This window comes from Lampris incognitus, chromosome 1, assembly GCF_029633865.1.
Source record: "Lampris incognitus isolate fLamInc1 chromosome 1, fLamInc1.hap2, whole genome shotgun sequence".
Lineage (NCBI taxonomy): Eukaryota > Metazoa > Chordata > Actinopteri > Lampriformes > Lampridae > Lampris > Lampris incognitus.
Window position 1 is genome coordinate 113,379,871 of NC_079211.1, and position 15,149 is coordinate 113,395,019.

General features: G+C 43.2%; 1 protein-coding gene across 4 annotated transcripts; it reads left to right on the forward strand.

Annotated features, from left to right (window-relative positions):
* The first annotated feature begins 733 nt into the window (after positions 1–733).
* sub1b (SUB1 regulator of transcription b) lies at positions 734–14,770 on the forward strand. Of its 4 annotated transcripts, none has more exons than XM_056287451.1 (6): positions 734–804; positions 2,801–2,843; positions 5,604–5,676; positions 9,219–9,338; positions 11,347–11,452; positions 14,138–14,770. In XM_056287451.1, exons 3-6 carry the CDS (start codon positions 5,608–5,610, stop codon positions 14,215–14,217), a joined length of 375 nt encoding a protein of 124 aa, XP_056143426.1. In that variant the 5' UTR covers positions 734–804; positions 2,801–2,843; positions 5,604–5,607; the 3' UTR covers positions 14,218–14,770. The 4 variants fall into 4 exon arrangements, with proteins under 4 accessions (XP_056143426.1, XP_056143430.1, XP_056143422.1 ...); XM_056287455.1 differs by having other exon boundaries at positions 5,607–5,676; XM_056287447.1 differs by lacking the exon at positions 2,801–2,843 and having other exon boundaries at positions 5,607–5,676.
* Positions 14,771–15,149: the final 379 nt, after the last annotated feature.

Consider the following 15,149-nt stretch of genomic DNA (forward strand, 5'->3'; position numbering starts at 1 on the left):
AATCTATAGTGTGTTGCCGCTCGCTCACCAGTCACCACTTTCCCAGCCATCTCGCCAATATAATAATCAATCATGAGACAATTATCTTGGAAAAAACTAATAATTATCAAGAGAATGGGTCAAGCTATATGTGGAGCCTGTCATTAACCCCCCCCCCCAAAAAAACCGCATTCATGTTTTTTTCTCCCATTGCGGAGGGCCCTTTTACGCTTAGGGGCCCCAGGGTGCCCAGGCTGGCCATATGGTAGATCCGGCGTAGCTTAAACTGATCAGCCAGTTGGGAGCTACTTTTAGATTTCATGAATACGCCTCAGGTGTTCTAGGCGCTGCTGTAAAATGTAGTGGAATCCCACCACTGAGTGGCTAGGACTAAACCCCGTTTCTCATTGTTTTGTTTTTTCGTTGCGTTTTCATGATTTCCGTCATGCACCTTGTGAACAGCTAAATTAACAGTTTCACAGCGCGCAGCCGTTAAACAGTTCAGAAAATGAACACATTTTCACTTGTTACGAATAGTAAAGCTATGACGTTTTAACTTGAAATTAATCAACAAATAAAACACAATGAGTCGGGATTGTTACGTTCGGCGTTTATTGAAACGGTTGGGTTGTCAGGTCACGTTTCTTCCAGCAGAGAAATTCCTCTGAAGACTTCATTTCCCACAATCCTTTTGCAAATGCGGGAAATGCAGAGTCGCAACGTGCAAGAACAGTTTCATTATCAATAAGGAAACTGCAAGCGTACTCTTCGCGTCCAGCACAGATCTCTTCGCGTCCATCACAGACATCTTCAACTTCGGATCATGTAAGCGTGTGCCATTTTAAAAGCAGAAAGTACGCCAGTTAAGCTGTGAGACGGGTTATTGGCTGTAATAAGACCGTGTATTATTTTTTCAGCCGTATTATGTAAATGTAAAACTGGTCAACGTTAGCCAGTGCTAGCTAGTAAGCTAGCTCAAAGAGGCTAACTGGTAACTTAGCTCGGTAGCAGATAACCAAGGCTTGTCAAACTCACGTTAGCTGCTAGACAAAGATTTTCTATCACCACCACGTTGCGTTCTGGTGGCTGTCTTATAAACCGCAAAACAATCAGCCAGTTTGATCAGGTTTACGGCAAAAAGAGCAGGCGCAGCGTCGACCGCTAGTTGTACTTAATGCCCATTGAGATATGTGTTTTGTTTGGGGACAGAATCGGTCGGCCTTGCGAAGTTTGCATGAGTGTAGAGCCGCCGCTTTACTATGCAAAGTAGCTCAGCACGGAAACCAAACCAGCCGATTGTTACGCATCCACGGCGCTGACCTCGTGCCGCTCTCTGAAAGTAATGTCTGGACCTGCAAAAGGAGGACGTCTCCACACCGTCGTTTGCGACAAGGCTGGCAAAAATCAGATTTTAACGCGATGCCCTCCTTTCTCATTAGGAACCAAGAATATATTATGAGAAATTAAAAGAATATTTGAGTTTTTCGATTCTCCATCCATCCATTATCCGAACCGCTTATCCTGCTCTCAGGGTCGCGGGGATGCTGGAGCCTATTTAGACCTTAATCTGCCCGTCTGAGTTTGAGTTTAATAAACTAGAAAGGAGGTCGATGTTTTGCAAGGTGTCTTTTTTTCAGTTCAAGTAAATAGAAAGACAAACCCTGGCCTTGGGGATCTGGCTGCAGTGAGATCATTTTAAGGAAAAAAAAATTGGAGTTTAGATTTGTTTGTTTTTTTTATCCATACATCTTCACAAATTTTGTTAATGTCTTAATATTTTTTGTGTTTGTGAAAAATACGCTTTTAAAGTTATGTTTTTCATTGAATTGAATTAAATTGGAACGCGGATAAAAATGAGAAGCAGTAACATCCTGAAGAGGACAACACTGTCAGCCTCGGGATATCACTGGTTCTGTGGATATCTGCTTCTCTGAACATTTATGTAAAATTGTTCTAAAAATGGATCTCGCATCAGTTAAAATCTCTTTGCAAATGAACTCCGTTGTACTGCTGCAAAATATAGCTTATTATCAATAGGTTAGGATATTATGAGCATGCAGCAGTTTCCCCCACCACTGTAGCTTATAGTTAAGGCGAGGTGCCTTAACGGGAATTGTCACCCGCCATGACAAGAGACCCCCCCCCCCAAAAAAATTGTTTTCATTGTCCTGCCGAATTTTATTTGAACCCGTCTGTCAACACAGTTGCAAAGGTGGATAAAGCAAGTAACGCAACATAAGCACGGTCAAAAAGCATCTCCCTGTCAAAACTCATAACTACTTGAATAAAGAACAGTGAGGGAACACTTCAGCAGGTATACCCCAAAGTCCACTTTCTGGTGTCCTCTTAATTGGAACGTGAGCAAGACAACGACTGTGTGGATAATAAATAAGAACACCGTTGGGAGGCGGGGGGAACTACCCAATCTATTGCTTATGGTGCCGTAAGCAGTAGACTGGGTAGACCATTTATGTTGTTAATGCTTCTTTTCATTTTGGACTCACTGTTGGTGTGTATTGAGCACTGTTGGGGGAAGCGAAGTTAGCTAATCCAATGAGCAACATAAGTAGGCCGGTGATCACATATCACGCAGCCAGACCCCGATGTAAAACAAAACAGAAGTCTGGCTTTGCGAAAATAGTTGTCACATGCAGTGACATACATGCAGTGACATCCAGTAACATACATCACTGACCAAATATGGCTGATAAAATAACAGGCCTTTTTTCAAAGTAAAGCTCCGCAGTATGCACCTTGTATGGCAACTGAAACCCCAGTCACACCAATAATAATAATAATAATAAATTAATGCCTCCAACAGCTTCGACTGTGACCGTAGCCACTGCCGGGGCATCAAAATACAGGTCAGCTTTATTTATTTATTTTTAGCCAAGATTGTAACTTTTATACATATATTTTTTGTTTGTATAATATAGGCTGATCATTTTGGAGAGAAAATATCTAATCTATCTAATATCTCATTGCGGGTTTTCTTACAGATTTGCGATTGCGATTTGGTTTGTGATATGATTTTTTTAAAGTCAAGATTCGGTGTGGTGGTCGCATCATTTCCTTCGTAAAGTTCATTGTTCTGTCCTAGAAACACATTAGCGTTCTCCAGTGCAGAGAAATCGTCTAAACTTGATTTTTGATTATGTCCAACATGTCTGGTTACGGACGCCGTTACAGACGCACCATGACTACCACCAAGGCGCTGCAGTATTTACAGGCGTTGGACACCGGCAATTTTCAATTGTTTGACAAATAGTATTAAAATTGTTAGAATGTTGATTTTGGTGTCAGTTTCATAACAGACATACTAACATATGCAATACATTAATATCTCAATTGGGTATTTATCTTGACGGAATATAGACTTTCAAAACTGGCCGCCAATTTGACGGCCCATGGTCGTTTTAGGTAGGAGTGAAACCCCGGTCGTTCTAGTGTTAAGAAACGGGTTATGTATTTTAGCGTGACATCAAATTATATCGATATAAACAGTATTCATCCTATATCGATATAACGTAAAAAGTCGATGTACCGCACAGCCCTAATCTGGATGGGGATACCTGCGGTCAGTTCAGACTGAAGAGATCACTTAGAGAAGTGATGAAACGTATCTGTCAGTAGACGTTGTGTCCAGATGAACTGATTCAATCTTCTTTGATAAACAAAGGCTGGTGTGTGGATGTCACAGTGTTGAAGAAATCGTGCAGCCCTCACTTAGAGACCTTTTTCATCGACTGTAAACTAGGGGTCGATCGATATGAATTTTCATGGCCGATATCGATGCTGATTATTGGTAAGTTATGAAGGCCAATAGCTGATATTTGGGGCCGATATTCAGTCGCTTTAAATGTAGTGCCAAAATTTACAGCAACACAAATCCCAACACCCCCATCCTATTTAACAGTGTATAGTAAATCTGGTATTAGGAAACATTTTCATTTATTTTTTAACTTTGAACTATTTGGAATTTATCTCTGGCATTAAAAGAATCATTAAATAAATCTTTACAGCATTTATCAATCGACATTTTCTCTCTCCTTTAATGACTATGTTCATCTAGTTAGCTATGCAAACATGTTCTTTATGTATACAGTAAAAGCGGTTGTCATCTAACCACTTCACTAAAAGTTCTGTTCAAAGAAAAGATAATAATAATCTGCCCAGCCGAAGTCCCATTTCTCTTACTCAAAGCTAAGCCTAAGAAGTTAATTTTAATACTGTGCACAAACTGCTCTTAAAGCTAGTGAAAATTCAACACTGCTTAGGTGCTGTACCTGTTTTCTGTGCCATCCACTTATATAACAAGATTTGACGTCTGGCTGCCCTAGAAAGCAGTTATTTCATCGCCAACCCCACAGAGGAGATCATGTGACTTCCGGTCTCCAGACGTGAAGTCCCCTCAGCTGAGGTGTCTTGGCACCTTGTGTGATTCACCGTAATTTTAGCCACTGTATCATTATTATTGATTACCCAATTTGTGTCCGTGTTGAAAAAGCTTCCACAGCCGTCAGTGTTTAGCCGTTACAGCTAAGCTCAATTCCTAGTAACATTTACATTAATGCAATGCAGATGTCAGTCGTGTAAAATAAGTATTAGATGAATCGCTTTCTTAATCATTCGTAACAACTCTATATAAAACTTAAGCTTTTATAGTCAAGTCGATTTTGTTTGTGTAGCCCAATATCACAAATTACAAATTTGCCTCAGGCGGCTTTACAGCAGCACAACATCCTGTCCTTAGACCCTCGCATCGGATAAGGAACAGCTCCCTAAAAAAAACCTTTAACAGGGAGAAAAAACAGGAAGTAACCTCAGGGAGAGCAACAGAGGCGGGATCTCTCTCCTGAGACGGACAACATGCAATGGATGTTGTGTGTACACAAGTTACACAATACAACATTGAAAGAGAATGACAGAATTATAATGGAATTATATGGAGAATATGATGAGGAGGATGCCAAGCAATGTCCTGATGCCACCGGATCAGCCCAGGACTCGAGCCACGCGACCACCATTACCATGCAACAAAAAAAAAAGTTACTCAGTTACTCTGATATTCATTGCGTACTGAGATTACTCTTTTATCGATTACTCTCTAAGAAAAAAGCCTTTTTGGTTTCACAGAAGTCGCTGATCCCCACATGAGGCAACACCTCCTTCTTTAGGACTTCTATTGCGTACTTTATCCTCTTATTTATCTTTATTTATCTTTTGTTCAATACAGTATTTTGGGTGCGGTGTACCCCTTCAAAATAACAGCGTTTTTAAAATGGTACTGTTTTAAGGGTGGATTTTTGCCGAGTAACAAATCATGACGGTGTTCGTGTATGTCGTATTTACTCCACGTCAGGTAAAATTGGCCGTATCTGCTAGGGCCAGTTTTAAGGAATTTTACTGAACACCGTCTCCAGAGAGGGAGGTTGGAATGAGGCCCTTCCTGGGAGAGAATGTTCATGTCCCTCAGAGCAGAGACAGGACAGAGGTCACATCACAGATGGCTTTCAGACAGTAATGTTGGTGGCTAAATCTGTTTTCTAGTAAGCGTTCTTTTAAAAGAATGTAATGCAAGTGTCACACTTCACAAATGATGGAATGTTTGATCCCCTTTTCAGCAGAATGCCTAAGTCCAAAGAAGTGTTGTCATCCACATCTGGAAGTGACTCTGACAGTGAGGTGGAGACCAAGGTATGCTCTTCATTCACCATCTTCGGATAATAATTTTTCCTGTACCAGTGCCCTTAACACGACTTTAATGAACGTCCTGTATATTGCTTTTTCTTTTTGTTCTCGTGATTATGTCTATATTTGTGTAAATTTGTAAAAAAAAAAAAAAAAAGGTGTGTTAAGTGTATTTTCATAATAAAAGAAAAAAACCGTGATTTTTTTTTCTTCAAAATTAGCAGAGGAGCATTTTCGAACCAATGTCTGTTTAACGTAAGGAAGATTCACTAATCTCCATCAGCTTCATCTCATGTAAAGCTACTTCTAACAACCATTTTTTGCGTCATTTAACACCACTGAGTTACTGTGGACAGCTTCATTGAACAAACATACAAATGCGGACGTCCAGGTGATGTAGCGGTCTATCCTGTTGCCTACCAACACAAGGATCGCCGTTACCCCGCGTTACCTCCAGCTTGGTCGGGCGTCCCTACAGACGCAATTGGCTGTGTCTGCGGGTTGGGAAGCCAGATGTGGGTATGGGTCCTGGTCGCTGCACTAGCGCTTCCTCTGGTCGGTCAGGGTACCTGTTCAGGGGGGAGGGGGGAATAGCGTGATCCTCTCACATGCTATGCCCCCCTGGTGAAACTCCTCACTGTCAGGTGGAAAGAAACGGCTGGCGACTCTGCATGTACCGGAGGAGGCATGTGGTAGTGTGCAGCCCTCCCTGGATCGGCAGAGTGGGTGGAGCAGCGACCGGGACTGCTTGGAAGAGTGGGGTAATTGGACAGGTACAACTGGGGAGAAAAGGGGGGGGGGTGCAACATGCAGCAACATCAAAAATTTTGCTGCGTTACGGTTAACACAAAAAAGGCTGCTTGGTGAATTCATGTGAGTTGAATGATGAGTGTAGGAAAGCCCTTGTTAAGAAGAGCAGTTCAGCTTGGTCTCTGCCCTTTAGATTTATCATGATTTATTATTCATTGGCAAGATATAATTATTGATCTTTGTTACTATGTTACTGTCACAAGCGCCAGCTAGTATTACTAGTCTTGTGCACTCAGTTGAGTTTACTGGTGAGGTTCATGGCCCTTTAAAGATGCAGAGCCTCTCTGGTTCTGACCAGGGGATTCCCAGCCGGTTCTAACCAGCTTTTCTCATTCCGTCTGTCTGCTAGTGAGCTACAGTTTGCCTCTTCCATTTTGAGGAGATTGTGTGTGAATGACAGATATAACCACACACATTCTTTGAATAAATATCCTCAAACTGAAGCTCCGCCTTTTTGAGGCTCAAATTGGGGTCACACCGCCATAGTGTTCGCCAGCTCTATTCAGCGCGTCTGTAGAGGCCCTAGACCTCTGTTACAGTGAGATAGAAAAATAAAGTGACCATTTTACATCCATCGACCCTGCAATGGCCTGGCGGCCTGTCCCGGGTGTTTCCCCGCCTGCTGCCCAGTGGCTGCTGGGATAGGCTCCCCCATCCCCGCGACCCTGAGAGCAGGATAAGCGGTTCAGAGAATGGATGGATGGATTTTACATCTAGTGGTCACAGGCAGACCCCAGACATGTATGTAAAAACCAGTCAGTGTGTGGTGGTAGCACTGCTGGCCTCATGTGGCGTGATACACCTCCTGTACAGAGAGCAGGACAGATTGTTGGTTGTGGCCTGTGTAATGTTGTCCTAGTTCTTTCTGGAGGCCGTTTGAAGTTGGTCAATGATGGTGGGAAGTTAAACATGTCATACATTCCTAATCCATAGTATTTTAGCGACCGGAGGAGACGGTCATCTGACTGTCGACGGTTCTGCACTGGGGGAGCAAAAGTGCTCATGCGACTGTTAATGTTCTAGCTGGAATTGTTGTTTTAGTGACGTGGCATTCATGTTTTAATTGTTGTGATTTGTGTTGTTTGTTTGGGGGTTTGACTCGGACTGGGTAGAGGACTTTACTGACTGACTGACTGACCGACTGACCTTAGGACCGTGACTTAGACTGACGTCGCTGGTTGTGAACTTGGGAAGCAAATCATTGTAATGTTGGTTCTGTCAAATGTTAGGTGTCAAAATGAAAGTCACTCCTAGCGTAGCGCTCTATTCCGTTGCCGACCAACACGGGGATCGCCAGTTCAAATCCCCGTGTTACCTCCGGCTTGGTCGGGTGTCACTACAGACACAATTGGCTGTCTGCGGGTGGGAAGCTGGATGTGGGTGTGTGTCGTGTTCACTGCACTAGCACCTCCTCTGGTCAGTCAGGGTTCCTCTTCGGGGGGGCTGGGGGGAATAGCGTGATCCTCCCATGCGCTACGTCCCCCTGGGGAAACTCCTCATTGTCAGTTGAAAAGAAGTGGCTGGTGACTCCACATGTATCGGAGGAGGCATGTGGTAGTCTGCAGCCCTCCCCAAATCAGCAGAAGAAGGGTAATTGGCCAAGTACAATTGGGGAGAATCCCCCCCCCCCAAAAAAGAAAGCCACTCCTGTTGGTCGTGTGGTGTATGGGACGCAAGTTTGGCATTAAGAGAAAGCTCGTCTCTGTCATCCATTCTTCCACGCAAGCTCGCCACAATATCTTGAACATGTTCAGTGTAGTGACTGGTCTGGTATGTGTACAGTGTCTGCTGCTGTGTTAGAGACCAGCCTTACTGGTCTCTAGCACAACTGCATATTTTGAATCACATTGGAGGCAAACGGTAGGAAATGCTTGGTTTTGTCCCTCTGGCAGCAGCTGGTGGACAATGTGCACACTCGAGCTGTATAGTAGTGTTATTCCGTAAGATAAAACTGCACATTTTAGAGAGCTTATCCTATCAGCAGAAGACACACCATCGTAATGACAATGCGATTCATTCATTCAACTTCAGCTGCTTTTCGCGGTGGCAGCAAGCTTAAGTAGGGCACTCCAGACGTCCCTCCCCCCAGCAACGCCCTCCAGCTCCTCCTGGGGGATCCCAAGGCGTTTCCAGATCAGACTGGACATGTAGTCCCTCCAGCGAGTTCTGGGTCTACCCCGGGGTCTCCTCCCAGTTGGTCGTGCCCAGAAGGCAAAGCTCTCAGTTTACCAGTCAGTCTTCATTCCAGCCCTCACCTGTGGTCATGAGCTTTGGGTAGCAAGCGACAGGGTGAGGTCGCGGATACAAGCTGCTGAAATGAGTTTCCGCCGTAGGGTGTCTGGGCTCAGCCTTAAGAGATAGGGTGAGGAACTTGGATTGGACGTCCGGAGGGAGCTCTGAGTAGAGCTGCTGCTCCTTCGCGTCGAAAGGAGGCAGTTGAGGTGGTTCGAGCATCTGATTAGGATGCCTGCTGGGCGTCCTTTGGCGGTTTACAGTGCTGTTTATTCAGCATCAATACATGCTACATCTGCCACCTGTCAGGTGGATCGCTTCGGCAAACGATGTGAACAAACTTGTTAAAAATGTCAAGAGTCATACAGATTTTAGACACATGGATTTTTGTTCTTGCCCTTCATTTTAGCGTTTCATTCCATGCATTAGATTTCATATCAGTGACACCTGCAACAACTACAACACAATGAATGATTCACAAGTACTCACACTAAATCTTTCTTTAGGCAAAAAGAAAGAAGCCAAGTGCGCCAGAGAAGCCAGCTAAGAAACAGAAGAGTGGAGAGAGCTCCAGGCCAGGCGGCTCGTCCAAAGGCAGCAGTAACGGCGATGACAACATGTTCCAGGTGTGTGTCATCCCAGAAACAAGTTCCCACAAGTACACCGCACCACATCTCACCCACACATGAGGCTCATAAGTAAAATTCTTAACCAAACCATAACTGTTTGAGATTCAGTTGGACTGAGACATGAGGAAGTTCACCCATTTGTGCTTACGGTAGAGGTTTTGAAATTGCTTTAGTACAGTTCTTCCCTCATCTAAGCACAAATCTGAAGAAAATCATGAACTCGACCAAAGTGTTTTACTACTGTATTTGTTTTTTGTTTTACTCTGATCATAAGGGGTTTACTTCTGTTTTGAAGATTTTTTTTTTTTTTTTTTTTGGAAAAAAAAATATTTTTTTGAACAATTGGCCGTGTCTGCGGGTGGGAAGCCGGATGTGGGTATGTGTCCTGGTCGCTGCACTAGTGCCTCCTCTGGTCGGTCGGGGCGCCTGTTCAAGGGGCAGGGGGAACTGGGGGGGAATAACGTGATGCTCCCACACGCTACATCCCCCTGGTGAAACTCCTCACTGTCAGGTGAAAAGAATGGAGGAGGCAGCCTTCCCCAGATTGGCAGAGGGGGTTGAGCAGCGACCAGGACGGCTCGGAAGAGTGCGGAACAGCTCAGAGGAGTGTGGTAATTGGGCAGGTACAACTGGGGAGAAAAAGGAGGTGGAGGGGGGGGGGTAATCCCCCCCCCCCCCAAGAAATTGATTTATACTTAATCAGCTTCGATGATTTCAAAAGGGCATTGGAATACTTCATCATGCAAGCTGATTAAGTATAAATTGAGTTTTTTCAATCAGAAAAATATAAGAAATCTACAAAAACATCAAAATCCCTTGTGACCAGACTTTTGGTGAATGAAGTGAGCGATATATTCTGCCTCAGAAAAAGTTATATAAAAAAATATTTGGTGTAGTTGTGCCAGACTTCTGGTAGTTGTCGTTGAACGATTATTTAAAGGTAATTTTTGGGCATTTCTGGGAAATTACCAATTGGGAAACAGAAGCAGCATAACACATTGGAGTTATCACCAATTTAAAATATCACATGCACAGTTATGTGGACACGCTACACTGACACTAACTTTTGTTAAATTTAAATTAGCAAAGTTTTGTAGTAATTTTTCTTGCTGTACATTTCATATGTTGATATTTTTACAATAATTTGAGTACGTCTTACGTACCCCCTAAGGCAATGATGTCTCATCGTCTGAAGTATTTCATATGCAGCTTTTGCTTTAATCAAACATAACAAATGCATGGGGCATCTGGGTAGCATAGCGCAGTGTTTCCCAACCCAGTCCTCAAGGACCCCCTATCCTGCATATTTTCTTTGCAACCCTGAATATGTACCTGTTTGTAGTTATACAACCAGTCAGCAATATTATGTCAGATGTTGTACACCTTGCATAATTAAGTGCTGTGAGTTGATTGGTTAAGTACAAGCAGGGCTACCTATGCAGGGTTACAATGAAAATCTGCGGGATAGGGGGTCTTTGAGGACTGGATTGGGAAACACTGGCGTAGCGGTCTATTCCATTGCCTACCAACACGGGGATCACCGGATCGAATCTCCGTATTACTTCTGGCTTGATTGGGCGTCCTTACAGACACAATTGACCGTGTCTGTGGGTGGGAAGCCGGATGTGGGTATGTGTTCTGGTCGCTGCACTAGTGCCTCCAATGGTCAGTCGGGGCGCCTGTTTGGGGGGGAGGGGGAACTGGGAGGGAATAGCGTGATCCTCCCACGCGCTACGTCCCCCTGGTGAAACTCCTCATTGTCAGGTGAAAAGAAGTGGGTGGTGACTCCACATGTACCGGAGGAGGCATGTGGTAGTCTGCAGCCCTCCCCGGATTGGCAGAGGGGATGGAGCAGTGACCGGGACAGTCTCGGAAGAGTGGGGTAATTGGCCGGGTACAATTGGGGAGTAAAGGGGAAAAATCCCAAAAAAAAAATTGCAAACACATTTCAGTAATTAATTAACTGGTGAGCTAAATGACTTGGTATTGTCTGTGGATGTTTCAGATTGGTAAGATGAGGTATGTCAGTGTCAGGGACTTTAAAGGCAAAGTTCTTATCGACATCAGAGAGTACTGGATGAAAGACGGGGAAATGAAGCCAGGCAAAAAAGGTAACAATTAACTCTGTTAAGCCACTGTACTTACCACGTGCCACTGATCACATATGTCAGTAATTACTGATCACATGTGTCTCTGTAATTACTGATCACATGTGTCTCTAAATACTGATCACATGTCTCTAATTAATGATCACATGTCTCTAGTTACTGATCACATGTGTCTGCAATTACTGATCACGTGTCTGTAATTACTGATCACATGTATCTCTGTAATTACTGGTCACGTGTCTCTGTAAATACTGACCACGTGTCTGTAATTACTGATCATATGTGTCTGTAATTACTGATCACATGTCTGTAATTACTGATCACACATGTCTGTAATTACTGAACAGAATGTGTGCCTATACAAAATGCAGCTGATATGATCCAGCATGTTGAAATGTAATTTACATGTGATGGTTTCTGACATACTATGCACAGTTACTATGCCACAAGTAAAAGTAAAACACAAGTGCAGTTATTTCACTTTGACATTTTTACACATGTTGAAATGCAGATGTGTGTATTTTATTGTCCTGTTGTGATGTTACTTCCCCTAAATGAGACCGGATTTTCTTGCCATTTTGAAACCCTATCTAAACATTTGAATGAAATCTACATAGCTACTGAATTTTGCTTACCTGGCACTGTAAAGTGACATATGTCACAGATTGTACAGTAATTATGCCAAAGTGCAGTGAAATCAACTGTCTAATCCTGGTCCAGGACTGGAGAGAATGAGAAAAGTGGTGGCCGTCCCAGGGGAGGATACCAGCTCGTGGTTTTCATGGTTTCAGTAAAATTAGGTTTGCAATAGGCAACTTTGCCAAAGACTTTCAGAATCAGGTTTATTGGCCATGTAGGTTTACACTACATGGAATGTGACTCCGGTTTCGTGGCTCTCTCAGTGTACTTAACATAGAATAATAACACTACAACACAACAATCTTAAGATATTTACACAAGGATTGACTTATACAGGTGAAATGAGAGGTGATAAAGTGCAGTGGTGCAGAGAATATATCAAAGATGCTGAAATAGATGTTAGCAGGTTACTTACATACATGTCTGAGGTAGATGGACATGACAGAGTGTACCAGTATACGTACAATGTACAGTACAGTATATACAACATGTACAGTACAGTATATACAACATGGTTGGATTTATTTGACAATGTTAAGCATTCATTTGATTGACAGCCCGTGGAAAGAAACTTTTTATATCTGGTTGCTTTGGGATACAGTGCTCTGTGGCGCCTACCATAGGGAGGAGTTGGAACAGGTTGTAACCAGGCTGTGATGGGTCTGCAGTGATGTTGCCTGCCTGTTTCTTGACTCTGGAAGTGTATAAGTCCTGAATGGAGGGCAGGTTAGCACCAGTGATGTTCTCTGCAGACTTAACTGTCTGTTGTAGTCCGTCCCTGTCCCTTTTTGATGGCTGCTCCAAACCAGACAGTGATGGATGTGCAGAGGACAGACTGGATTATTGCAGCGTAGAACTGAATCAACAGTTCAAGAGGCAGGTTGAACTTCCTGAGCTGGTGGAGAAATACATCCTCTGCTGGGCCTTTTTGATGATTGTGTCTATGTTGGATGTCCATCTTAGGTCCTGGGAGATTGTGGAACCCAGAAATCTGTATGTTTTTACCAAAGACACCATGCTGTTGAGTATGGTGGGGGGTGGGGGGGGTTGTTGGGGGGCTCCTGAAGTCTACCGTCATCTCCACTATTTTGAGCTTGTTCAGCTCCAGGTTTGTTATGGCTGCACCAGAGGGCCAGCTGATCAACCTCCTGTCTTTATACAGACTCGTCACCATCTCAGATAAGGCAAATGATGGTTGTGTCGTCCGCATACTTCAGGAGTTTAACTATAACTGAGGCGCAGTCATTTGTGTAGAGGGAGACGAGTAGAGGGGAGAGCACACATCCCTGGGGGCGCCAGTGCCCCCAGGGATGTATGCAGAAAAGCACAACTAACAACACAGTCCATTCAAGTGCAAAACGGTCCACTAAAGTGCCATGTCATTTCAACTGGGTATTTGTCCTGTCAGAATGTACAGTTTAAATACCCACTGTCATTTTGACCGCGCGTGGTCGTTTTAGGTAAGAGTGCGGTCATTCTAGTGTTATCTTACCTGGAGTCTCCTCGATGATGCTACTACCCAACCCTCCCCCGGGCTGTGATTGGACAGTTGATCACATTGTGTATTTGTCCTGCCTAAATTCTATCTTTTCAGAAATACACCACGTTTCTTCAAAACCAAGAGCGGTCCTTTGGCCGGCGTTGTCACCTTGATAGTATCAGGGGTGTGAGATGCAGTAGCTTTATAGTATTAGGGGTGTGACATGCAGTAGCTGCGTAGATTTCATTCAGAGGATTCGATCGCATTTTAAAATGGTAAGCGAAGCTCTCACCACGTTTATGTGTAAGGGTGTGTAAAAATTCAGAGTTAAACAATCACATCTGTTTACTTGTGGTATCATAACTGCACATGTTGTAAAACAAAAAGTATGTGTTGCGTTTTAGTATGCAAGATCGTCAGTGGCATGTTGTGTAGACAGGAAGTACTGTAACATTATTCACCTGACACAGTCGACGGTAGTATGCGGATGTAGACGAGCGTTAGGAGTGCTCTACTTTACTTTCAAGGTGTTGTGTTGGAATAAGACACCCCTGTTTCATCCCTCCTAGGTATTTCCTTGAACCCCGAGCAGTGGAGTCAGCTGAAGGACCAGATTTCTGAAATTGATGATGCCATAAAAAGAATATAGGCATCTGTTTCAGTGCTCTACGTTTAATTTGTCATCATATTTTGTTTGTAAGAAGGGTTTTGTAAAAAGCTAAAATTCTTTCACAGCAGAGGTTTCATTTGCCATTGTATAGTTCTAGTGAGTTCTGCTTGTGGTGTGTAGTTTGCTTTGTGTTACATTGATGACTGCATTTGGCGGATATTATTGTGCTTTGTATTGAAATAAACGAATAAAAGCTGGTGAGGTTCAAACTGTCAGTTATTTTTCAGTTTAAATAATCCGACTGTTGTACAAGTTTCATCAACATTATAGAAACTAAGTTGAATTAAGTTGTGTTGACAACTGTGTAGGGCTCAGAGCATTGTGTGTAGTCCACCCTTAATGATATATATTATGTACATTATAAAACATGGCCCGTTGTGTTTATTACTGATTACACGACTGTTGATATCTGAGCAACAAACCCCTGTAAAGTTGTCACAATAAGTTTATGCTAATAAGAATAGTATGTCACATTGTTTTGTCTGTTTATTTAGATGACCTGAAATATGGCTGACGTCATGAAAATAAAGGTATGTCATAGAAAAAAGATAAACATTATTTCTGAAAAGCATAGGGACAACCTTACTGTCATTTAATACGTTAAAGGTGCAGTGACCAGTATACACTACTGACCACTGTCAGTGACCAGTACACAATATCAGTGACTAGTACACACTCGTGACCACTATCAGTCACCAGTAAACACTAATGAACACTATCAGTGACCAGTATATACTATCTGACCACTATCAGTGGCCAGTACACACTATTGACCACTGTCAGTCACCAGTAAACACTAGTTAAGACTATCAGTGACCAGTATACACTAGTGACCACCATCAGTGACCAGTATACACTAGTGACCACCATCAGTGACCACTGTCAGTGACTAGTGTACGCTAGTGACCGTT